General features: G+C 49.0%; 1 protein-coding gene across 7 annotated transcripts in view; it reads right to left on the reverse strand.

The window, feature by feature from the left end:
* FGFR2 (fibroblast growth factor receptor 2) overlaps positions 1 to 26312 on the reverse strand; it is a 159331-nt gene that overhangs the window by 36685 nt on the left and 96334 nt on the right. For 2 of the 7 annotated variants that reach the window (XM_069611955.1, XM_069611959.1), the window contains 7 exons: positions 21570 to 21714; positions 16499 to 16699; positions 9226 to 9376; positions 7059 to 7180; positions 3649 to 3759; positions 3019 to 3209; positions 2204 to 2326 (listed from right to left, as the gene is read on the reverse strand). In XM_069611955.1, the coding sequence (XP_069468056.1) occupies positions 2204 to 2326; positions 3019 to 3209; positions 3649 to 3759; positions 7059 to 7180; positions 9226 to 9376; positions 16499 to 16699; positions 21570 to 21714 (1044 nt within the window). Of the gene's footprint in view, positions 1 to 2203; positions 2327 to 3018; positions 3210 to 3648; positions 3760 to 7058; positions 7181 to 9225; positions 9378 to 16498; positions 16700 to 21569; positions 21715 to 23718; positions 23870 to 26312 lie in introns of all 7 variants that reach the window. The other 5 variants (XM_069611953.1, XM_069611958.1, XM_069611956.1 and 2 more) reach the window with 4 other exon arrangements.

Consider the following 26312-nt stretch of genomic DNA (forward strand, 5'->3'; position numbering starts at 1 on the left):
TAACAGTGCAACTTGAAGGCATTGCGATCTAGCACTGCAACTTGAAGGCAATGGGATCTGCCATTGCAACTTGAAGGCACTGGGATCTACCGCTGCAACTTGAAGTCACTGGGATTTACTGCTGCAACTTGAAGTCATTGGGATCTAGTGCTGCAACTTGTAGACATTGGGATCTAGCGCTGCAACTTGAAGGCATTGGGATGTACTGCTGCAACTTGAAGTCATTGGGATATTGCACTGCAACTTGAAGGCACTGGGATCTAGCATTGCAACTAGACATCATTGGGATCTAGCAGTGCAACTTGAAGGCATTGCAATCTAGTGCTGCAACTTGAAGGCATTAGGAACTAGTGCTGCAACATGAAGGCATTGGGTTCTATCGCTGCAACGTAAAGGCATTGGGATCTATGCTGCAACTTGAAGGCAATGGGATCTACCACTGCAACTTGAAGGCAATGGGATCTAGACCTGCAAATCTGCAGTACAAATCTAGCAGTGCAACTTGAAGGCAATGGGATCATTGTTGCAACATGAAGGCAACGGGAGCTACAGCTGCAACTTGAAGTCATTGAGACCTAGTGCTGCAGCTTAAAGGCATTGGTATCTATTGCTGCAACTTAAAGGCATTGGGATCTAGTGCTGCAACTTGAAGGCATTGGGATGTAGTGCTGCAACTTGAACGCATTGGGATCTAGTCCTGCAAAGCTGCAGTAGAAATCTAGCAGTGCAACTTGAAGGCATTGCGATCTACCATTGCAACTTTAAAGCACTGGGATCTAGTGCTGCAACTTGAAAGCAAAGAGATCTAGTGCTGCAAATTGAAGGCAATGGGATCTACCATTGCAACTTTAAAGCACTGGGATCTAGTGCTGCAACTTGAAAGCAAAGAGATCTAGTGCTGCAAATTGAAGGCAATGGGATCTACCATTGCAACTTTAAAGCACTGGGATCTAGTGCTGCAACTTGAAAGCAAAGAGATCTAGTGCTGCAATGTGAAGGCAATGGGACCTACCACTGCAACTTGAAGGCATTGGGATCTACTGCTGCAACTTGAAGTCATTGGGATCTAGTGCTGCAACTTGGAGGCATTGGGATCAAGCGCTGCAACTTAAAAGCATTGGCATTAAGCACTGCAACTTGAAGGCATTGGGATCAAGCGCTGCAACTTAAAAGCATTGGCATTTAGCACTGCAACTTGAAGTCATTGGGATCTAGCACTGCAACTTGAAGGCACTGGGATGGTGTTGCAACTAGACATCATTGGGATCTAGCGGTGCAACTTGAAGGCATTGCAATTTAGTGCTGCAACTTGAAGGCATTAGGATCTAGTGCTGCAACTTGAAGGCATTGGTATCTAGCACTGCAACTTGATGATGGCATTGGGATCTATCGCTGCAACGTGATGTCATTGCGTTCGAGTGCTGTGACTTGTAGGCACTGTGATTGAGAGCTGCAAATTGAAAGCATTGGGATCTAGCACTGCAACTTGAAGTCATTGGGATCTAGCGCTGCAACTTCAAGGCATTGGGATCTAGCACTGCAACTTGACATCATTGGGATATAGCGCTCCAACTTGAAGGCATTGGGATCTAGCGCTCCAACTTGAAGGCATTGGGATCTAGCGCTGCAACTTGAAGACACTGGGATCTAGTGCTGCAACTTGAAGGCATCAGGATCTATCTCTGCAACTTGAAGGCATTGGGATCTAGCGCTGCAACTTGAAGGGACTGGGATCTAGCACTGCAACTTGACGTCATTGGGATCTAGCACTGCAACTTGAAGGCATTGGGATCTAGTGCTTCAACTTGATGTCATTGGGATCTAGCGCTGCAACTTGAAGGCACTGGGATCTAGTGTTACAACTAGACATCATTGGGATCTAGTGGTGCAACTTGAAGGCATTGCAATCTAGTGCTGCAACTTGAAGGCATTGGGATCTAGTGCTTCAACTTGAAGGCATTGGGATCTAGCACTGCAACTTGATGGCATTGGAATCTATTGCTGCAACGTGATGTCATTGGGATATAGCGCTGCAACATGAAGGCATTGAAATCGAGTGCTGTGACTTGTAGACATCAGGATCTATCGCTGCAACTTGAAGGGACTGGGATCTAGCACTGCAACTTGACGTCATTGGGATCTAGCGCTGCAACTTGAAGGCATTGGGATCTAGCGCTTCAACTTGAAGTCATTGGTTACTCACATTGGTGGTCTTCTTGTAATAGTCGATGTTGTTGATGTCTCGCGCCAAACCAAAGTCTGCAATTTTCATGACGTTGGTTTCCGTCACCAAGACATTCCTCGCCGCCAGGTCTCGATGTATGCACTGAGGAAAGGACATGTGGTTTAGACTGACAGTGAAACAGAGGTGCAGCGGGGGCATGAGCTGCAAGATGCAGTGGAGCGCAGCAACCTGCTAAAAGAGGCGGGAAACGTGCACTATGGGCCAGGGGGACACCTGAAGGTACTGCGTTCGGGAAGATCCAGGCTGGCACGTAAGAGAGTCTGCCTTCCCCATATAGGTGCCGACTGCGGTAGGAGCCTCTGTATAAAGCGTGAAGACAAGGCTATGAATGCCCCGGAGAGCACGGTCCCATGTATTCGGCCTACTGCATTCTGCTCACTCTTCCAGAAGCAGGGAGCACCCACGGCTCCAGGAACCCACTTGTATTATTAATTAGTGAGAATGGACCTAGCTCTGGGAGGCAACGGAGTGCTTTACAAGTCATAGGGGGAGGACACGGCGAGGGAAGCAGAGATGCAAGAGGGTGGGGAGCTACCAACCGGTATGGGGGAAGGCGGGCAATTTGATAGCAAGGGATCTACAAGTATCCTGCAGAGGAAACAGGGGAAGAGGGGGGGCTGATCATAGAGTCTCAAGGTAGGTGGGGAGTGGAGGATGTGTGGCCCTCATCTCACAGGATATACCCAGGATACATTCATCTGTTGCCCAACCAGGGCTCAGCATTTATCATTTCTAACCAAGCAGGGCTACCACGTTGGCTTCTATGGACTGACCTTCTGCGATGCCAAGTACTCCATGCCCCTCGCCAGCTGGTACGTGCAGGACACCAGATCCTTGAAAGTCATCTGCTCTTCTGGGATTCGGTTGATGTTGAAGGAGTACTCCATGCCAGGCGGGCGGCGGGTGCGTAGGTACTCACGCAGGTTCCCCTTGGAAGCATATTCGACTATCACATAGAGGGGACCTGTGAAGTAATGGGCGAACCTCAAGTTAGGGTATGTTTAGACAAGTACCACTGTACTGTCAGCCATCGGTGTATACACAGTCGGGCACATACATGTCACTACATGCACAATGGTGGCATAGATTGTTGTATGCTCGCATCATATGATTGGAGAGGACAGACCAGGGAAGAGCTATGTCAGTGGCCCCTGACAGGCACCATTGACACAGGCCTTCCAGTAGGCGGAGGTCTGGACACCACTGGCGGGGGCAAGGCACGCCGCACCACAAACAAGTCTAGGCATTCTGAAACTACTATTGGCATAACAGGGTCCAAATGCAGCTCATCAGCAGCCACGACGGGCAGGCACCTGTGCTGCACTATTGCTCCATTGACAGGAACTTGATGCGACGCTCGCCCCCTATACCGCATCTCAGGCCACGGCGCGCACCACACTCACCATCCTGAGTGCACGCTCCCAAAAGATTGATGATGTTCTTATGCTTTCCAATCATTTTCATCATTTCCATCTCAGACACCAGGTCCGAAAGGTCCTTCTCAGTAGCATCATCTGCAAAGAAGAACACAGGTAGGTCAGCACCGGCATACAGGACCGGGAAAGCCTCCACATGAGTCGCGCAAGGGGTGGAGGAGGCGTGCCAAGACCCAGATACAGTCACCATGCAGCAAAGACCTATGGCTGGATCCAGGTACAATTCCCCAGAACCCTCAAAGTGCCAGCGAAAGTACCCCAGCAACAGAACCCCGGCAACAGACTCCCAGCGACAGGCCCCCAAGACTGTGCCACCCCCACAGCCTGTGCCAATGTTGTTCTCATGCCCCAGCCCTCTCCGATGGCAGATGCCCTGCCTCGAGGTACAGCCTCAGCCATAGCCCACTCCTCGAGTATCCACCTCAATGCCAGCCTTTATAAAATCTCTCCTCAAGGGTCAACGGCACCTGAATGTGACAGTAGTGTCCCACTGCTAGGTTCATTCTACAAGAAGACCCCTCCTGCCCAGGCGCAATGCCTGTGACAAGCCTCATCTGCAACCTCCAGCCGGCCCCTATGGGAGCTCCCACGCTGCCACTCCCAGAACCAACTGTTATGACTGACCCCCCAACTCCAAGGCAAAGCCCCAAAGATAGGCCAGGCTACATAAACCAGACGTGCTCCAATCAAGGATTCAGTGCCATTGAAAGTCCACGACCCCAGTGACATGCCACCCCAGGGCCAATTGACCTCTACCTCCGATGTGAGCCACCACCCAGCCCCGATGACCACCCTCCGACCCTGAGCCCCAATCACCTCCCTCTGCCGTAATGGCAGCCCCCGGCAACCCCGATGACACACCCTATAAATAAATCACGGGGTATTTGATAGAGAAAGAAGGGCAGAGCTAGGGGGTGAAAGACATCATGGAGAGGGGAGCAGAACATGAGCGCAGAGAAGGAAGAAAAGGGATGAGAGAAGAGGCATAGCACAGGCGGTGTAAAGAGGCAGCGAGAGGCCGGTGAGTGGAGCGATCAGGCGACAGAGGCCTGCATGCAGGGAGCCCAAAGAGAACTTACCCAATTTCCACACAGAGACGCAGGAGGAAGCATTGCACAAAGGGAGAGAATAGGAGCCATTTCACAAACAAGGACTTTGAAGACTGTACAGGGATGCAACTTGAGGGAGCAAACAAAGTTACAGAGAGAGAGAAAGAGAGAGAGAGAGAGAGAGAAGGAGAAACAAAAGACAGAAAGAAAAATAAATACGAACAGAGAGAGACAGACAGAGTGAGGGAAGGAGAAAGAGCGAGAGTGAAACGGACAGCTAGAGGGACAGAGACAGAGTTAGAGGGACAGAGAGAGACAGGCATAGAGTGAGGGAAGGAGAAAGAGCGAGAGTGAAACGGACAGCTAGAGGGACAGAGACAGAGTTAGAGGGACAGAGAGAGACAGGCATAGAGTGAGGGAAGGAGAAAGAGCGAGAGTGAAACGGACAGCTAGAGGGACAGAGACAGAGTTAGAGGGACAGAGAGAGACAGGCATAGAGTGAGGGAAGGAGAAAGAGCGAGAGTGAAACGGACAGCTAGAGGGACGGAGACAGAGTTAGAGGGACAGAGAGAGACAGGCATAGAGTGAGGGAAGGAGAAAGAGCGAGAGTGAAACGGACAGCTAGAGGGACAGAGACAGAGTTAGAGGGACAGAGAGAGACAGGCGTAGAGTGAGGGAAGGAGAAAGAGCGAGAGTGAAACGGACAGCTAGAGGGACTGAGACAGAGTTAGAGGGACAGAAAGACAGACCCTTGGATATAGAATTAGAGGGGAGCTTACCTTTTGTTACTGGGTCAACCTCCTGCCGTGACGCTGGCGAGACTAATGTCCCCCTCCCAGCGGCCCAATAGGCGCTGGGACCCTCGTAAGCACCGCTGATCACTTAAAAAGTGGGTGCAATTTACTAGTGATGGCCTATTTAAGTGACCATTGTTGTGGACAAGGCGTTCTTAATGTGTTAAGAACAGCAAAGGGGCATTTTTATTTTGAAAGCACTTGCAAAGCAGCAGTTATTTGCCTAAAATCAGTGCCTTCCTCCAGCACAATTAAGCATAGCGCACAAAACCGTTTTAGCCATTTGCCTTATTTCCACACGTTTATATTTCCCAAGCCAAAAAGCGTTAAGTAGAATGTAACATTTTCCTCTCATTGCATATGAAGCCTGCAAGGGAGCCATGAATATTTACCAAGGATGTGACTGGAGAGTTTGTCATCCTGGAGACTGGAGGGGATATTTTCTCTGGTTCTGGCCCTGTACTGATTTTGAGGGCACAAGTCGATACATGTGGGTGGGCAACGTCCGTCCACTTTTTTCAACGGCTGGACGCAACCCCTGTTATGGGTTTTTGTGGCCAACATTAAAAACAAGTTTGCTTGCTCACACCAGGTGCTCATGTTTGCAGTCTCATGCTTGGATTTTGTTTTCTTTGGAATATTTATTTATACATTTTTGGGCTTAAAAGGTGGGCACCTTTTATACTTTGCTAGTGTAGCTATTGGAAATGTTCCTCTTGGGTTATTTAAATATATTTGTTTTTTTACCATGTTTTCGCTCCTACCTACATACATAGGGGTTATTATATTGTGATGTCACTTCCTGTGATGTCATCAAATGCAAATTAAGGGACCCGCACTTAATTTGCCACACTTGGCCCCACAAATCCTAGCGCCGGCCCTGCCCTAGAGAACCTGAGTGACTGTTTGAACCACTGAAGGGGCAGATGTCTCAACTAAGGGAGGGAGGTATCGGGCACCACAGTCCAAAGACTAGTGAAGACTCTGGGGAAGACCCCACATGCTACTTGCACTGACTCCCTAACCCCATCGCCAGGGGCTCAGTCAAGCCTAATCCCCCTTTGTGTGCCCAAAATTAAGCCTATAGAACTGGTCGCCTGTGGTTCCGCAGCCATGAAGGTATCCAGAGCCGTTGCAAAAGGACATCTTTTGCAAATAAAGGAAATAGCACTGACATATATTAACCTGCCAGGGTTAAAGCAACCCTCTGGAGAGAACACCAATCTTGGGGGACTTGGGGGAACCAGCAGCCAATAGCTTTCCTCCAGATGTAGGTGAAAGAGATAAGAGACTAGATGGGCAAAAACAAACACACAAAAGTAATGTGGCAGGAGAGAATGAAGAAAGTCAGAGAGGGAAATGTACACAAAGGTTATAACTTAAGTCTTAGACACAGTGGGCAGCTCAGAGGTGCCACAGACAGAGGGGGCAAGAATAAGACAATGTTGCCCAGGAGCATCCCCCGAACACAAGAGCCCGGCACACACCGTTGGTAACTCTGACCCTCCCGGCCATGGCAGAGTTAAGCCCTTACCCTTCAGCATCTTCACCGCCACAGTCACGGCCTCCTTCGGACAGTCCTTGTCAATGCCCACCGCCTCTGCCATCACCACCTGCCCAAAGCAGCCCTCACCCAAAGGCTTCCCCAGCGTAAGCCTGTGGAGAGAAAGGGAATGTGGTCACTGCGAGAGGAGGGCACCGGCCACAGTGGGCACAGATGGAGGGCACATTGCAAAGCACATGCAGGGAGAGGAGAAGAGAGGGCTCAATCACCGCCTGTGGTACTCCTTCTATTGCCCATATCTCCAGAGAACCAATTACATGCATTGTCGCCATAGCTAGAATCTAGGCATGGTTGGAAGTTTGAATCTCGTGCCAACCCCCTTGCAGGGTTGTAGCAAGCCCTAAGTATATTCAAATTCACTGTGTGGCAGCCTAATCTGTGTGTATTCTGCCTGGGAGCAGATACAAGGAGTGCGCTTCTCAGGCAGACCCAAGGGTTTCACATTTTCCCGTGGTTCCCCATCCTGCAGCGGGCCCATCCACCCCAGCTCCAGACTGGGTGCCAGTGCCCATCCTGCCATAGGTGCCGTGTGTGCCCCCTGCATCCCAGGGCACAGTTGTGGTGTGTCCCGCCTGCAGGCCAGTCGTATGAACGCCGGCCTCCGGTGCGGTTCCACCGCGTTGCCTATTCGTCTACAGTGCACCTCTGAGATACCCTGGACACCCACACTAGCCCTATATGCGGGTTCTAAGCAGGATCTGGTCCCTGTGCTGCCCCGGTCCTCCACAGACAGCGGCCTGAGGTCTGCCTGCCCTCCCCGCAGCTCTGACGGGCAGACATTTACCTTGGAAAAAGACCCTATGTATGTGCCAGGAGCAACCATGTCTGAGCCAACAATGCACCATATTGTGCCCCCCCGCCCCACTTCCCTCCAAGCATACACTGCCTTCAATAGACTCCATTCATGGGCTGAGCCCACCGCCCACCCCTGCTGTCAATGTTTACCAGGCTCACACTTTCCACACTCACTCCTAATCCTGGAAACGATCCTTCACAGCAGAGTCCAAACAAACAGCCCCTCTGGGCAGCGGCAACATGCCTGGGCTACTGCACCGGCTCTCACCCCTGCATCACCCATATCACCAGATGAACCCCCACAAGCGCCCTCTACATCTCATATACGCACAGCACACATGTAGTAAACGCAGCAGCACTGCAGACTTTCTCACAAATAGAACCGCCAAACCAGTGCAGCAAACATTGCATGCAAACTGAGCAGGTGCAGCATAGGAAACAGCAGCGCAGTCTTTCTCACAAACAGAACCGCCGAAGCAGCAAAGCAGCGCAGCAAGCCTTGCATGCAAACTGAGCAGGTGCAGCATAGGAAACAGCAGTGCAGTCTTTCTCACAAACAGAACCGCCGAAGCATCAAAGCAGCGCAGCAAGCCTTGCATGCAAACTGAGCAGGTGCGGCATAGGAAACAGCAGCGCAGTCTTTCTCACAAACAGAACCGCCGAAGCAGCAAAGCAGCGCAGCAAGCCTTGCATGCAAACTGAGCAGGTGCGGCATAGGAAACAGCAGCGCAGTCTTTCTCACAAACAGAACCGCCGAAGCACCAAAGCAGCGCAGCAAGCCTTGCATGCAAACTGAGCAGGTGCGGCATAGGAAACAGCAGCGTAGTCTTTCTCACAAACAGAACCGCCGAAGCAGCAAAGCAGCGCAGCAAGCCTTGCATGCAAACTGAGCAGGTGCGGCATAGGAAACAGCAGCGTAGTCTTTCTCACAAACAGAACCGCTGAAGCAGCGAAGCAGTGCAGCAAGCCTTGCATGCAAACTGAGCAGGTGCGGCATAGGAAACAGCAGTGCAGTCTTTCTCACAGATACTACTGCCTAAACAGCAAAGCTGCGCAGCAAACATTGTATGCAAACTGAGCAGGTGCAGCATAGGAAACAGCAGTGCAGTCTTTCTCACAGATACAACCGCCGAACTGAAGCAGCACAGCAGCGCAGCAAACCTTTCATGCACAAAGAGCAGATGCAGCATTGGCAGCAGCGGTGCAGGCGTACACACACATGTGCGTGAGCACACACACACACACAGACGTACTCCAACAGCGTGAAACTAAGACTGTGCAGTGCATTTGTCCCCGCGTGCAGGATGTTTCCCCTCTCCCCCAGAGAGGTCCCGCTACTCACTTGTCTCGTGAATATTCCCACTTGGGGTCCTCCGGCAGCTCGTACTCAGAGACTCCGGACAGCATGGGGGTGTCGGTGTTGGAGGAGAGGCGGGTGGTGATCCTCACCAGTGGGGTGTTGGAGTTCATGGAGGAGCTGGAGTCCGATGACACCTGTTCACGGGGAGGAAAGAGCAGAGGACACAGATGTGATGGTGGTCCGAGGTTCACAGCACATTGGCGGGGGACCCATGAAGCCAGCCGGGGCACATGAGAGACTGAGAAGGGGGAGCATGCAGGATTCCCACCAGTGGGGGCCTCCCTCTAGCCCCCTCCCAAATCCCACCACCTCTCACCATCGCAGAAAGGGTTTCCCAAGCTGACCCTACCAGCCAAGACGGTCCCAAATGCCCACCTCTGCCCAAGTACCACAAAGAAGACCAAAACAAACAGGTCTGGGTGACTGCTTTGGTGGGGAAAATAGCACAGAAACCCCACAGAAACCCCACACTCTGACATCCATCCCCAGCCCCTCCTTCTTGGGCAAAGCCAGTAGACAAGGGACGCCCGGGAACCCCTTTGCAATACTCACTTCCTGCTTCTTACTCTGCCACCCTCCCCTGGCATTACCTTTTCACCATCACGAATACCCCCCTCCTGTCCTCAAACAACCCACCTGGCAACGTATTCCCTCCAACCCTGTGCTCCCTCACACTACCATTTGTGGCCAGAAGTCACAGGCATGGTGGAGTACTGCAAAGCTCCCTTTCTTCTGCTTGTTTTGTCTTTCTAATTTGCCAACTTGTTTAGCTTTTAAGCAATTATATGGTTTTGGTATCCCTTTTTTAGGAATTGGGAGTGAATTTCGACTTTCTTTAGGACATCAGAAGATGTGACGTAACGTCTTAAACGCACTACAAAAATTGCAATAATAGAATAGATGCTACTTGGACTACAATTGTGTCCAGAAAACCCAAAATAAAAGGCGAGTACTTCAGCCTGATCCTGAAAAATGACTCAGAGCAAAAGTACAGAAAAATCTCTCTTATCTGGCGCGCACTTAGGAACCAGGTGTACCGGATATCAAGATGTGCCGGGTAACCGAAGGTGTCCTTAAACAAGGCTGTCCGAATGGTTAAATTGCAGGTAATAGAGAGAAAATGTCAGATTACAAAGCAAGCTGGACTTCCCCTCTGTCTACCAGCATATTATCACCCAGAGTGGTTTGTTATCTGGCACATTTTGCTCTTTCATCTGGCACTTTTTAATCCAGAATCGTTCGATTATAGGCAATGTCAGACTAGAGTTGTCCAGATGAAGTTCTGGGCGAAAAACACAATTGCTCCAATACTTTCACACTTGTACTGATATCAACAGTATGGTTTTAACTTTGTGGTACCAACAATGAAAGGTTATTTTAATTGAAAAGCTGAACAATGATGATTTAATGATCTAAACATCAAAGCACAGGACAGAGCCACTCAATACTTAGGGTCTGATTCTCTAAGAGGTTTGTATGAGATAATTTGGAACTACTCATAATCATGTCTCTGTGAAACAACACCTTAGCGTAGAAAGTTTGTTTGTTTGTTTATTTATTGAATTTCTAATGCGCACCAGACCAGGGACTAACGGGGCGCAGCATAGGATATGCAAGGCTTACAAAGCTACATAATGGCAAACAGTATAAATTGACACGTGACACGTGAAATGCAGAAAGGGTAGGGCTCAGAATGTGCAGGTAATAAGTTTCAAGAAAAAAGAAGTTATTTACATTGTAGTGTACAGAAGTATGCAATAGTTTGCATGTATAGTAGATTGCAAGGAAAGAAAGTTATTTACATCATAATATACAGTAGTTTACAATCATGGTAGGTAAAGTGTACTGTTGTGCAGTAGTTTGAGTTGGGACTAGTCTTCGGTCCGATTGAGGTGGGTGATGAGGTTCTTTCTGAAATTTGGGTAGGGTTGATCAGGTCTTAGCCCGTATGGCAGTGAGTTCCAAAGTTTAGTGGCCTTCACAGGGAAACTGTTGCTGCCAATTTTGGAGGACTTGAATCTTGGTACCACCAGGCAGTTTGTATTGACAGTTCTGGTGGGCCTGCTGGGGGGTTTTCTAGTCAATTTGTTGATTAGGTAGCTGGGGGCAGCATTGTGTAATGCTTTGTGCGTTAGGGAGGCGATTTTTAGATGTATTTTGTTTTGGGTAGATAGCCAATTATATTGGCGTCTAATGGCAGTCATGTGCACTCTTTCGTTAGTGCCTAGTGCGGCACCAAGAGCGTTGTTTTGTAGTATTTGTAGTTTTTGGAAAATGGCTTTGTTAGCGCTACTGTAGAGAGCATTGCAGTAGTCTAATCTGGAGAGAATGAATGCTCTGGCCAGTATAATGCATTTACCGTTGGAGAGGAAGGGCTTGGCAGCTCTGATAAGCTTGCACATGTAGTCTGTAGTGGAGGCCAAGGATTTCAGTTGCTTATTAAAGGACATGGTAGCGTCCAGGTAGAAACCTAGGGTTTTTACCTCCTTAGAGACTGTGATATGGTTGCCATCAATGATGAAGCGTATTCGGGACCTAGTTTGGAGATGTTAGAAGGGGTGCCAAGAATTATCAATTCTGTCTTGTCATCATTCAGGCATAGGCCGTGAGTGGCCATCCATACCTGAATGATGAGGTAGATCCTATTCACCAACGCCAAGTCTGTAAAGTGTTTGGTTGTTGAAAAATAGGGGTATGTACTGTGACTATAAAGTATCAAAATTGTATTGTGCTTTATCAATTGGATAGATATGTGTATGGATTGTCAACATGTGTGGGTGTTTCTAAGTTCTAGACAGTATCACATAAAGTAAATAGTAGTCAAATGGTTTCGACAACTCTTTCGATCCGGAGTATGATTGATCCATAGGCCTTCTTCAGGACATTTGTTTCGTCCAGTTGACTGTTTTGGAAATCCTGCGTGGGTGTAAAAGTGAGATATATCATCGGAGAAGGGATACAGGTAGCTTTTTAGGACCAATTATATGTTTTTTTTTAAAAAAAGAACGGAATCACACTGCCCACAGATTCTTTTTTAATCAAGTAGGAGCAACGTATGGCTAAAAATGTTTGGATCAGGGTTTTATACTGAAATGTAGCCTGGTAGGATAACTATTACTGTAAATTACTTCATTTTCCATCATATCTAATCGTGATTTACAACATGGCTGTCACGGTCCAAAAAGACGTAAGATGTTAACTTTCAGTATGTGCCGTAGTAATTACAACCGAGGTACTCTCAGTGTTGTCCTAAAGAAGTAAGTTGTCTGCGCTCATGAACAGGTCGAAAAAAGTGCATTGGGGTATTAATACTTCATCTATACTTGCAAAGCAGACACGTACCTGAACTATGAGCTGCTGTGGTATTAAATTATCATTTTTAGTTTAAACGTAGTACATACGCTTTTGTTTTAGAGGAAATCAATTCACACACTCTTGAACACTGAGGACACCACATGCTCCTGCATTTTTGGGCGTGTTAGAAAGTTCATAAGATAATGACCCCAGAAACAGCCATCTTTCTAAAGATGGCCAAAGAAATCTGCGGAGGAACTCCCACCTTTTCACGGTTGCCAGTATGTAGGGACAGTTCTGAGGTCGAACAAACCCGCTTCATGTGATTGGTTTAGGACCAGAAGTTCTAGTTTACAACCTCTTTGGCTATAAACCCTAATCCTGAGCTACTATTTCAGATTCCTCCAGAGCAGCACAGTGTTGCTGCACACCATCATTCAGGTTCTTCCAGAGCGGCACAGTGTTGCTGCCCACCATCATTCATGTTGCTCCAGAGCAGCACAGTATTGCTGCCCACTATCATTCAGGTTCCTCCAGCACAGTGTTGCTGCACACCATCATTCAGGTTCCTCCAGAGCAGCATAGTGTTGGTGCCCACCATCATTCAGGTTCGTCCAGAGCCCCAGAGCCACAGCAGCACAGTGTTGCTGCCCACCATCATTCAGGTTCCTCCAGAGCCACAGAAGCACAGTGTTGCTGCCCACCATCATTCAGGTTCCTACAGAGCCACAGAAGCACAGTATTTCTGCCCACCATCTTTCAGGTTCCTCCCACCAGAGCAGCTCAGTGTTGCTGCTCACCATCATTCGGGTTCCTCCCACCAGAGCAGCACAGTGTTGCTGCCCACCATCATTCAGGTTCCTCCAGAGCCACAGCAGCACAGTGTTGCTGCACACCATCAATCAGGTTCCTACAGAGCCACAGCAGCACGGTGCTGCTGCCCACCATCATTCAGGTTCCTCCCACCAGAGCAGCACAGTGTTGCTGCCCACCATCACTCAGGTTCCTCCAGAGCCACAGCAGCACAGTGTTGCTGCCCACCATCATTCTGGTTCCTACAGAGCCACAGCAGCACGGTGTTGATGCCCACCGTCATTCAGGTTCCTCCCACCAGAGCAGCACGGAGTTGCTGTCCACCATCATTCAGGTTCCTACAGAGCCACAGCAGCACAGTGTTGCTGCCCACCACCATTCAGGTTCCTCCAGAGCAGCACAGTGTTGGTGCCCACCATCATTCAGGTTCGTCCAGAGCCACAGCAGCACAGTGTTGCTTCCCACCATCATTCAGGTTCCTCCAGCACAGTGTTGCTGCACACCATCATTCAGGTTCTTCCAGAGCAGCACAGTGTTGGTGCCCACCATCATTCAGGTTCGTCCAGAGCCACAGCAGCACAGTGTTGCTGCCCACCATCATTCAGGTTCCTCCAGAGCCACAGAAGCACAGTGTTGCTGCCCACCATCATTCAGGTTCCTACAGAGCCACAGAAGTACAGTGTTTCTGCCCACCATCTTTCAGGTTCCTCCCACCAGAGCAGCTCAGTGTTGCTGCTCACCATCAATCGGGTTCCTCCCACCAGAGCAGCACAGTGTTGCTGCCCACCATCATTCAGGTTCCTCCAGAGCCACAGCAGCACAGTGTTGCTGCACACCATCATTCAGGTTCCTACAGAGCCACAGCAGCACGGTGCTGCTGCCCACCATCATTCAGGTTCCTCCCACCAGAGCAGCACAGTGTTGCTGCCCACCATCACCCAGGTTCCTCAAGAGCCACAGCAGCACAGTGTTGCTGCCCACCATCATTCTGGTTCCTACAGAGCCACAGCAGCACAGTGTTGATGCCCACCGTCATTCAGGTTCCTCCCACCAGAGCAGCACGGAGTTGCTGTCCACCATCATTCAGGTTCCTACAGAGCCACAGCAGCACAGTGTTGCTGCCCACCACCATTCAGGTTCCTCTTGAGCCCCAGGAGCACGCTGTTGCTGTCCACCATCATTCAGGTTCCTTCAGAGCCACAGCAGCACAGTGTTGCTGTCCACCATCATTCAGGTTCCTCCCACCAGACCAGCACAGTGTTGCTGCCCACCATCACTCAAATTCCTCCAGAGCCACAGCAGTACAATGTTGCTGCCCACTATCATTCAGGTTCCTACAGAGCCGCAGCAGCACGGTGTTGCTGCCCACCATCATTCAGGTTCCTCCCACCAGAGCAGCACGGTGTTGCTGACCACCATCACTCAGGTTCCTCCAGAGCCACAGCAGCACAGTGTTGCTGCTCACCATCATTCAGGTTCCTCCCACCAGAGCAGCATGGAGTTGCTGCCCACCATCACTCAGGTTCCTGCAGAGCCACAGCAGCACGGTGTTGCTGCCCACCATCATTCAGGTTCCTACAGAGCCACAGCAGCACAGTGTTGCTGCCCACCATCATTCAGGTTCCTCCCCCACCAGAGCAGCACAGTGTTGCTGCCCACCATCACTCAGGTTCCTCCAGAGCCACAGCAGCACAGTGTTGCTGCCCACCATCATTCAGGTTCCTCCAGAGCAGCAAAGTGTTGCTGCCCACCATCATTCAGGTTCCTCCCACCAGAGGAGCACAGTGTTGCCGCCCACCATCATTCAGGTTCCTCCAGAGCAGCACAGTGTTGCTGCCCACCATCATTCAGGTTCCTCCAGAGCCACAGCAGCACAGTGTTGCTGTCCATCATCAATGTGGATACAGCTTTGCAGCCACTGCATCCTCGAGCTATGACATGTGCTAAGAGCACAGCTCGGAGAACCAGCAAGCATCATTGAGAAGCGCACCCACAGCTGCCCTTGCAATAACACACTGGTAAAAGGGGAGCACCCTCTCAGAAGGCATATCATCTTCAATGGTCACATTGAGGACCTTACGTTTGCAAACCACTTCTCTTTTCTTGACCTTAAAGTATTTGCATTGACTCTGGCAAGACATTTTTTTGTCTAAATTAAATTAACCCAGAAAAGTGCATGTTATTGTACAGTGTCACATATTAACTCGTGGACCATCCATGCAACTTGTCGTTGTTAGCGTGACTGTACCAGACACTCAGCAGTGGCTGGCAAACAGCAGAGTTTCCAGCCCACCGGCTCGAGAGATCTGCTGGGTTGTTGGGAAACAAAGACACGTACCAGGCCTCCAAGTGCAGCGATCTTCTCTGATCGCTAGAAGCCCATGCGGTTTTACAGAGGTTGCGTAGGTGCTTTCATGAGTATCAAGCACGGTCCATCGTGATGACATTGGTACCCCATTGGGGGAGTTGACATGGCAACTCAGAGAGCACAAGTGCATGGCTGGTTGGATGGTTCCTGAACCAGAGTGGTGAATTAAGCAGGGTGACCTATGGACTCTTAATACAGTCACTGTTCCTGAGCCACAGCAGGGGGGCTGGGAACAGTGTTCCCCAGAACCTCAATACATTATCAGTGCAATATTTATTGCTCAAGGGATAGTTGGACCTTAGTATAGTCATGGTTCATTCTCCGCAGCAGAGGGTTTAGACATTATGATCCGCGGGGTCCTGACACAGAAGAACAGCGACGGAACCTGCACCCCATCACAGGGTTGCACCTGGCAATCTGTATTGGGGTAGAATGGTTGTCCAACTGCAGGCCTCGACAGCCGGGATCCTGGCGGGTTTTCAGGATATCCCTCATTAACATTCATGAGCAAAAATGTGCAGATATTTAGAATCATGGTATGCAAATTTATCTCCTGAATATTAATGAGGGGTATCCTGAAAACCTGACATGGATCTGGCCCTCGGGGCCTGGAGTTGGACAACCCAGTTAAAAATAAATGATTGCCACCACACTCCTCCTAATCCTACCCCATTGCACATCTTCACACCCAGCAGTCTGAGGCAGTATTTGAGCTTTCTTCTAGGGGGAGGAATGGCCGGCTGTTAGTAAGTAAGGGTTTTTGAACCCTCTATCTACTTTCTGTTACCTGTCTGCGCAGTGGGAGGCTCTTGCTCAGCTTGTGCACCGCCGGCGGGCTACTGAAGTCCGTCTTCTTGTTTCGGCTCTTCATGCGGCACGCGATCCCGATGAAGATCATGCAGACGATCAAGAAGACCCCGAAGCAGTAGATGGCGATCTCCATGTAGTCGGAGGACGAAGATTCCACTCGGCGCTCTTCGTCTGTAGAGCGGATCCAGGGAGAGAACGGGGAGAGTGAGGACGTGGTCACGGAGGTGATGCCACACAATGCCAGAGATGCTGGCACCCATCACGTGGTATCACACAGCAAGCACACACAGTTATCCCTGCAGGCACCATCCACAGCAACGCTCTGCACCATCAGTCACTGCTCACTTTACACACTTAGAAAGAGAGAGATACAGACAGAGAGAGAGAGAGAGCGAGAGAGAGCGAGAAAGAGAGAGAGAGAGCGAGAGAGACAGACAGGAAGAGAGAGAGAGAGAGAGAGAGAGAGCGAGACATAGAGCGAAAGAAAGAGAGAGAGAGAGAGAGAGAGAGAGAGAGAGAGAGAGAGAGAGAAAGAAAGAGAAAGAAAGAGAGAGAGAGAGCGAGAGAAAGAAAGAGAGAGAGAGCGAGAGGGAGCGAGAGAGAAAGCGAGAGAGAAAGAAAGAGAGAAAGAGAGAGAGAGAGAGAGCTAGAGACAGAGAGAAAGAAAGAGACAGAGAGAGAGAGAAAGCGAGAGAGACAGACAGAAAGAGTCAGAGAGAGAAAGAGAGAGAGCGAGAAAGAAAGAGAGGGAGAGAAAGCGAGAGAGAGACAGACACAAAGAGAGAGAGAGAAAGAGAGAGAGCGAGAGAGAGCGAGAAAGAAAGAGAGGGAGAGAAAGCGAGAGAAAGAAAGAGAGAAAGAAAGAGACAGAGAGCGGAAGAGACAGAGATACAGAGAGAAAGAAAGAGACAGAGAGAGAGAGAAAGAAAGAGTGTGAGAGAGAACGAGAAAGAAAGAGAGAGAGTGAAAGAGAGCGAGATAGAAAGAATGAGAGAAAGAAAGAGAGAGAGAGAAAGCGAGAGAGAGAAAGAAAGACAGAGAAAGAAAGAGAGAGAGAGCGAGAGAGAAAGAGACAGAGAAAGAAAGAGAGCGAGAAAGAAATAGAGAGAGAGCGAGAAAGAGAGAGAGCGAGAGAGAGCGAGAGAGAAAGAAAGAGAGCGAGAAAGAAATAGAGAGAGAGCGAGAAAGAAAGAGAGAGAGAGAAAGCGAGAGAGACAGACAGAAAGAGAGAGAGAAAGAGAGAGAGAGCGAGAGAGAGCGAGAAAGAAAGAGAGGGAGAGAAAGCGAAAGAGAGACAGACAGAAAGAGAGAGAGAGAGAGAGAGAGAGAGAGAAAGAGAGAGCGAGAAAGAAAGAGAGAGCGAGTGAGAACGAGAAAGAGAGACAGAGAGAGAGAGAGAAAACGCACAGAGGCGCACATCGATAATTGACTCTGGCAGACTCCACACCCAACACAGTCCACATGACAAACAATACAAAAAGCAATGAACACTTCTGAAGCCAAGCCCCAGCACGTCACATCTCATGGCTCAGCTGCCAATGGCTGGCACACATGGATGGGAGATGGAAAAACACCCAAGACCCCATGGAAGAACCAGCAGAACCGCCACACTCCAGATGCTTTGCCAACCAGGCACCAGGGAGGACCCCCCAGAGCCAAGGGCGCCCACCTAGGCATGGACTTCCACCTGTGCCCAGATATGACCACCACCCCTAAAGTACAAGAGAAGTGTCTGTGATGTGTGAGAGACACAGGGTCTGAAACACCAGAATGAGGCCCCGGAGAACCTAGGACATGCTTAGGGAGCAGCGCGGCTGTGGGACTTCTGTAATGTTCTCCTGTAAAGCAGGAGCCCCCTGCCTCTGAGGTGTGCAGACACACTGCATTATATCATGCTGCTGTCTCTAAGGCTTGCAGACACGCTGCATTAGATCATGCTGCTGTCTCTGAGGCTTGCAGACACGCTGCGTTATATCATGCTGCTGTCTCTAAGGCTTGCAGACACACTGCATTATATCATGCTGCTGTCTCTGAGGCTTGCAGACACACTGCATTATATCATGCTGCTGTCTCTGAGGTGTGCAGACACGCTGCATTAGATCATGCTGCTGTCTCTAAGGTTTGCAGAGACACTGCATTAGAGCATGCTGCTGTCTCTAAGGCTTGCAGACACGCTGCATTAGATCATGCTGCTGTCTCTAAGGTTTGCAGACACGCTGCATTAGAGCATGATGCTGTCTCTAAGGTTTGCAGACACGCTGCATTAGAGCATGCTGCTGTCTCTAAGGTTTGCAGAGACACTGCATTAGAGCATGCTGCTGTCTCTAAGGCTTGCAGACACGCTGCATTAGATCATGCTGCTGTCTCTGAGGTGTGCAGAGACACTGCATTATATCATGCTGCTGTCTCTAAGGTTTGCAGACACACTGCATTAGATCATGCTGCTGTCTCTAAGGTGTTCAGAGACACTGTATTAGAGCATGCTGCTGTCTCTAAGGCTTGCAGACACGCTGCATTAGATCATGCTGCTGTCTCTAAGGTTTGCAGACACGCTGCATTAGAGCATGATGCTGTCTCTAAGGTTTGCAGACACGCTGCATTAGAGCATGATGCTGTCTATAAGGTTTGCAGACACACTGCATTAGATCATGCTGCTGTCTCTAAGGTTTGCAGAGACATTGTATTAGAGCATGATGCTGTCTCTAAGGCTTGCAGACACACTGCATTAGATCATGCTGCTGTCTCCAAGGTTTGCAGACACACTGCATTAGATCATGCTGCTGTCTCTAAGGTTTACAGAAACACTGCATTATTTCATGTTGCTGCCACTGAGGTGTGCAGATATGCTGCATTAGTCAATCTTGCTGCCTCTGAGGTGTAAAGACACACTACATTAGATCATGCTACTGTCTCTAAGGTTTGCAGACACACTGCATTATATCATGCTGCTGTCTCTAAGGTTTGCAGACACACAGCATCTTATCATGCTGCTGTCTGAGGTTTGCAGACACGCTGCATTAGTGAACGTTGATGCTTCTGAGGCATGCAGACACAGCGCAGTAGGCCCTGGTACTGCCTTTGAGGTGTGTGGACATACTGTGTTAGGCTCTGTTGCAGGCCTTGAGGCGTGTAAACACACAGCAATAGGCCCTTGTGCTGCCTTCAAGGTGTGCAGACACACTGCATTAGGCCCAGGTGCTGGGTGGTGGCTTGTTAGCAATGGAATCTTTGTGACTCTGAGGTGTGCAATCACATTGCATGAGGCTCTGGTGCGGCAAAGGGGGTGTTAGAGAGGGAAACCTCTTGACGGGTGCCGCCACTGAGGTGTGCAGGCACACTGCATCATGCCCTCGATCTCCATCCCAGCTGTACAGGCCCACTGCATCATGCCCTGGATCTCCATCCCAGCTGTACAGGCCCACTGAATTATGCCATGGATCTCCATCTCAGCTGTACAGGCCCACTGCATTATGCCCTGGATCTCCATCTCAGCTGTACAGGCCCACTGCATCATACCCTGGATCTCCATCCCAGCTGTACAGGCCCACTGCATCATGCCCTGGATCTCCATCTCAGCTGTACAGGCACACTGCATCATGCCCTGGATCTCCATCTCAGCTGTGCAGGTCCACTGCATCATGCCCTGGATCTCCATCCCAGCTGTACAGGCACACTGCATCATGCCCTGGATCTCCATCTCAGCTGTACAGGCCCAGTGCATTATGCCCTGGATCTCCATCTCAGCTGTACAGGCACACTGCATTATGCCCTGGATCTCCATCTCAGCTGTAGGCTCTGGTGCTGGAATGGAAATGCAGGCATTGCTTGCCTCCTGAAATTCTTCTGAGCAGTGGTCTACCTTCACACATGTGTTCCCTGCTGCGACAGTTGTGTGCAGTACAGTGTCCTTCCCCGTGGCTCCCCTTACACGTATTGCCCTTCGGTGTGGGTTTGTGCAGTTTTTTTATGTACCCATTACATTTCCAGGTGGTTTTGGTGGTTGCAAGTGCTGGAGTGTGCTGGTTCTTGAGTCTTGGGTTTGCTGCTTCTGCACCCCTTAGATACCGTTACAAGGAAATTCCCCAGGGGCATAGCGAGGCACAGGCCCAGGCTGGCCGGTCAGGGGACACACTCTGGCTGGTAATGACAGCACAGAATGTGTGGCCAGCAGTAGAGCGGGAACACATGTCACCGTCTAGGGCCAAAGAGGAAAAGGTTATGGTGGCAGATTTATTGGTCAGGGGGCACAGATTGGTATGGGGGCACAGATTGACTGGCCGGGGGTGTAAGGTTTCACTGGTCGGGGGCACAGATATTGACTAGCAGGTGGGCACAGATTGACTAGTGAGGGGGACACATCTTTACTTGTTGGGGTGCACAGATTGACGGATCGGGTGGCAAAGATTGACTAGTCAGGGGGGCACACATTGATTGGTCAGAGGGGCACATATTGACTGATCAGAGGGGCACGGGTTGATTGACTGTTTGGGGGCACCATTTGATTAATCAGTAGGGTACAGATTCATTAGTCAAGGGACACACATTGCCTGGCCAGGGAACACAGAATAACTGGTCAGAGGGGCATAGATTGACTAGTCCAGGGGCACCGATTGACTAGTCAGGGAACTCACTGACTGGTCGGGGGCACATATTGAGTGGTCGGGGGCACAGATTGGCTAGTCAAGGGGCACAGAACAGTGGCGTGTCCAGACTCATTTGACTGGTGTGGCCCAAGTGGGGCACACTTATGCAGGGGTGGCATGAAATACAAGCGAGCACACACACATAATGATCATAGTTTAGGATAATGGGGTGGCCAATCAGATTCCAGGGGTAGCACGTGCCACTCCCTGGACACTCCTCTGGCACAGATTGGCTAGTCAGTGTACAGTCATTGGCACCACACCGAAGGAGGGCGATGGGCACCCACTGAGGCACGCAGAAGCAGCATAACTTGTAATGCGATGAAGGGAGGGTAGGGTACAAGGAAGGGTAAGGCAGGTGGAGGGGAACATGGCAGACAGAGGTGCAGCGTATATACCTGGCAGAACGGTCAACCATGCAGAGTGATAGGAGATCCCGATAGAGTTACCCGCCAAGCACGTATACTCCCCCGCATCCTCAAAAGACACATTGCGCACATACAGGACCTCGATCTCTTTATCCGTGGTGTTAACACCGGCCGCCTGCAAGGGAACAGGAGCAAGAAAACAGAAAGTAGGCACCAGAGGGGCAGGACTTGTGGACAGAAGAGCCAGGCTCCACCAGAAGGTCTAGGCTTATGGCAGGGCATCTTTGACATGTATTTTACAAGAGTTCAAGTTGGTGAATTTCCAAATCAATGGTGTGAGCTGGTGTGGGGGAACATCTCCGAATTCCCCAGCAAGGGACGGTTTCTCTGATAGGCCAGTGGAGCGAAACACAAGCAACCCATTGGCCTTTCAAAGGATCTTTCCTGCCTGGGCAAATGGAGATAGTCCGCTGTAAGCCAGTCTGCCATCGTGGGGGCTAGTACCCGGGTTCTCTCCCAATCCACAAATCCTTCCACCACCAAAAGACAGATTTCACCCAGCAGTTTCCCCCCTTGCATCTTGAGGACAAGGGTAGGCGAATCTAAGTCCCACCACCACCACCACCATGGGAACACGCATGCAATCACAAGGGCGGCATGGAAAAACAGGCATCCAGGAGGTCCTCTCGAACAAGGAGCGAGAGCAAAAGGAGAGAGAAGGGAACGAGGTTAGAGGGAGGCAGGAGAGTCTGAGGACAGCCAGCAGGGATGAATGGGAAACCACCACCGAGGTGTCAGATGGAGGGCAATGGGGTGTTAGAAGGTAGGAGAAAGGGGTGTTAGGGTGAGGGTGGCGTCCGAGTCCAGCAGCTGGGTCAGAGGGCAGAAACTGGGGGCATCAGAGAGAATAATCAGATTGGGGGATCAAAGGGACATGACAGGGGTCATAGGGCAACAAACTTGGCCTGTGGGGAAACAATAATGGCTCAGAGGGCATTGCAAAGGGAGGGGACACCTGATTGCGGTGAGGTGAGGTCACGGGTGGCAATGGAAGGAAGACGTCAATGTTCTGCACCAGAGTCAGAAGACAGAACCAGAAAGTGGGGCGGGGAGGAGGGGGCTTGAAAGAGCCGGCAGGGGATAGCAGAGAGCGACGTGGTTGGAATAATTGTGCCAGGAGGAGAGTGCACTAAAGTGAGCGGTGGATCACAAGGAAGCCCCAAGAGGCAACAAAGGTGACAAAGCATCTGAGATCCGTTTAGAAGGTCGGGGCAAAGTGTCCGAGGACAAGAGTAGGGTTATGAGGTTTTCAGGTGCACAACTGGCACTGCCAAAGGTCAGCAATGGGGCCAGAGCACAGATGGGGGCAAAACGCTTCTTAAGTGCACAGGGCTCTGCAGGGCGGGGTCAAAGGGCATTTGACAGACTGGATTGGCATTAGCACTGTCCTGGGTGCATTTGTGCAATTTCTTCTGACACTGCAGTGGTCACTGCACCTGATGACTTTCAGGTTGGATTTCTCTTGTTTGCAAGTTGGATCTGGGTCAATAGATCCACAGAACTGGACATGAGGATCCCTTCAGCCTCTTTCCACAAGGAAAATGGTGGTCCTTTCTTATTTCAGAGCCCTGGCAGGCGATCATTAAGACACTTCATTTTTTAACTATTTTTTTTTAATCACTTTTTTTGACCCGTTGCAATTTACAGTGGGGAAATTAGTTTCACCTGCGTTTTTCTGAGGCAGAAGGCTGACACAGGATTAAGAACGTTTATACCTTTAGACATCATGCAGGTCATTATTTTATGATGTCTACCTTCAATTGAAGGATGTGTAATTAAATTATAGGTGAGAATTACCAGTTCTTAAACTCCAATTATAAATCAGTCGAGAACTATCAATGTACTTCTGAAATATCCTTGTAACCAGCCAACAATGAAAGAGTGTTGAGAGAGGATTAAAGGGAAACAGAAAGGGACAGGGTTCGAGAGAAGGACAGCCCAGCGTGAGGTTTTTCCATGGCGGTCCAGACCGGCGGCAACATTGAGAAATGGGATTACCCAACTGACACCAGATGAGGCACAAAAGACAGAGCCCCGCCACCAAGACGCGTCTGAGGACCACCGCAACCAGCGGCAGATACCCCCGCCGACCACCACACCCAACGGCAGATGGCGTTACCTTTCAACACATCGGGCAGCACGGTGAGCCAGGCAGACTGATTGGCCTCCCCTATATAATTGGAGACCTTGCATATGTACTTGCCCTCGTCCGCCACGGTCACGTTGTAGAGGGTCAACACTTCGGCATTGGAACTATTGATCCCAGAGCGCTGGAAACAGAGCAACAGAGGACACGTCACTGCTGCCTCGCGGGAGTTTGTGATTCAGCGGCCCCGTCACCAGAACACCAGCGCGTGCGCAGGACAAGTGCTGCCAGTCAATGCTCTACAGGGGAGAACAGGAAAGGGAGGAGGGACTAACTCTACTGAGGAAGTCAGCTTTTCTTTTTTGAAAAGTTGGTCCTCAGGTTATTGTAGATGTCCCTGATTGGATGCTCATTGGACCCAGTGTTACGACACTGCACTTTAGGATGGTGAAGCTGACACTCTTACTAGTCCTGTGCGAAATGGAGCAGTTTCTATCAAGGAAATGTTGTGAAATTGTATTCAAAATGGTACCATGCTAATGAATTTGATCAATTATGTATTTTTTTAATTTTTTTTTTAAAGGGGGCTTTCTAGGGTAAGAAAAGAAAATCAGCAACGCGAAATGCCCACACTTCAATGAAATTTGCTAAAAAAAAAAAACAAATGTGCAAAAATGATTAAAAAGATTCTAAATATTTGTGCAATTTTTTTTTCAGGCAATGCAAATCTTCATGGCAGTGTGGTAGTTTAGGTATGCGGAAAACTCAGCTATGGATTTTAACCTTGCTTTTCTTAGGGAAAATAAACAACCTATGCTTTTTTCTATACGTTATATAAAATATAATTGTTTTAGAATTTGATATTAATCTGCAACATTTTTCTTGATCATCAAAATAAGTCCAACATGATAAGTGGCTTGGATAGTATCGCTTTATTATTGTTTTAGGGGGAAATTAATTATCTCAACTTTGTATACGTTTCAAAAAGTTTAATAATGTATTTGAAAGATGAAAGGCCTGATTGACAGAGCGTTTTCCAATGGGATTGCGCCATTACAAAACACTTCTGGGAATCAGGCCCTCCGCAGAGACGGTCTCTTACGGGTTTCATCTACAAATCACGTTTGTTTACACGTTACTTGAGTGCGGGAAATATTTACAATTTGTAGGTAAAAAAGTTTGAAATTGATTTAAATCCCATTTTTTGCCAAAGTCCATAAACAAGGCTAGTAAAAGTACAGAGATGTGTCTGCTGACAGTGATAACTGTACAATAGGCTTTATTGTATTCCATTAAATTGCAGAATATTAAATGTATGCCACTATTTAGTTTGAAAATGCTCTGTAATACAATCATTTTTTTCATGGCTTGTTTACACATTTATTTGATTATATTTATTGTAAATGAACAGATTATAATCATCGCTCTTGTGACGCTTAGAAGCACTGAAGGCTTAGGGCAGCACTTGTCACCTTAGATGGCTCAAGCACTTTGGGCAGAGGTGGGGAAGCCTGCTCCCTGAATGGTTGAAGCATTTTATGATGAGAAATGTCTAAATGGTGATTGAATAGTTCATTCTGTTTTAATGCTCTTTTGTAGGATGCATTAAGTGGTGTTCTTTTGATGTGTATGTTTCATGATTGTGTGTAAAAGATCACAATAATAAAACTATACATATAGATTTATTTTGTATTTTAATCTAGAAATGTTTTATTATTTAGGCTGCATGTGGTATTGACAGCAAATATACTACAGGTGACTTTTAAGCATTAATATCCATCGGTTTCTAAATTCAGGACCATGGGCAAGACTCCTAGAAATAGCATTGTGTTTTCATGTGTGCCGGGATATACGCTACTCCAAGGTGTGTTCGTAACTTACTACTGGACGCAGTGCTCACAAAGGGCCACCTCCAAGACGTTAGACACAACCCAAAAACACACTTAGGTGCCGATTCATGGAATATTTGCCCGGTTCAAATTGAATTTGCACTGCTGAAGAGTAGCTCCTGGAGACTTCACTATGGATCAGTTAGTCTCTCTCCTGGAGTAAGAGGATTAAGGTTAATTACTCCTGGAGACTTCACTGTGGATCAGTTAGTCTCTCTCCTAGAGTAAATGATTAAGTCAAGTTACTCCTGGAGACTTCACTGTGGATCAGTTAGTCTCTCTCCTGTAGTGAGAGGATTACGGCAAATTACTCCCGGAGACTTCACTGTGGATCAGTTAGTCTCTCTCCTAGAGTAAATGATTAAGTCAAGTTACTCCTGGAGACTTCACTGTGGATCAGTTAGTCTCTCTCCTAGAGTAAATGATTAAGTCAAGTTGCTCCTGGAGACTTCACTGTGGATCAGTTAGTCTCTCTTCTAAAGTAAATGATTAAGTCAAGTTACTCCTGGAGACTTCACTGTGGATCAGTTAGTCTCTCTCCTGTAGTGAGAGGATTACGGCAAATTACTCCTGGAGACTTCACTGTGGATCAGTTAGTCTCTCTCCTAGAGTAAATGATTAAGTCAAGTTACTCCTGGAGACTTCACTGTGGATCAGTTAGTCTCTCTCCTAGAGCAAATGATTAAGTCAAGTTACTCCTGGAGACTTCACTGTGGATCAGTTAGTATCTCTCCTAGA

The sequence above is a fragment of the Ambystoma mexicanum genome, chromosome 8 (assembly GCF_040938575.1).
Source record: "Ambystoma mexicanum isolate Mex_15411 chromosome 8, UKY_AmexF1_1, whole genome shotgun sequence".
Lineage (NCBI taxonomy): Eukaryota > Metazoa > Chordata > Amphibia > Caudata > Ambystomatidae > Ambystoma > Ambystoma mexicanum.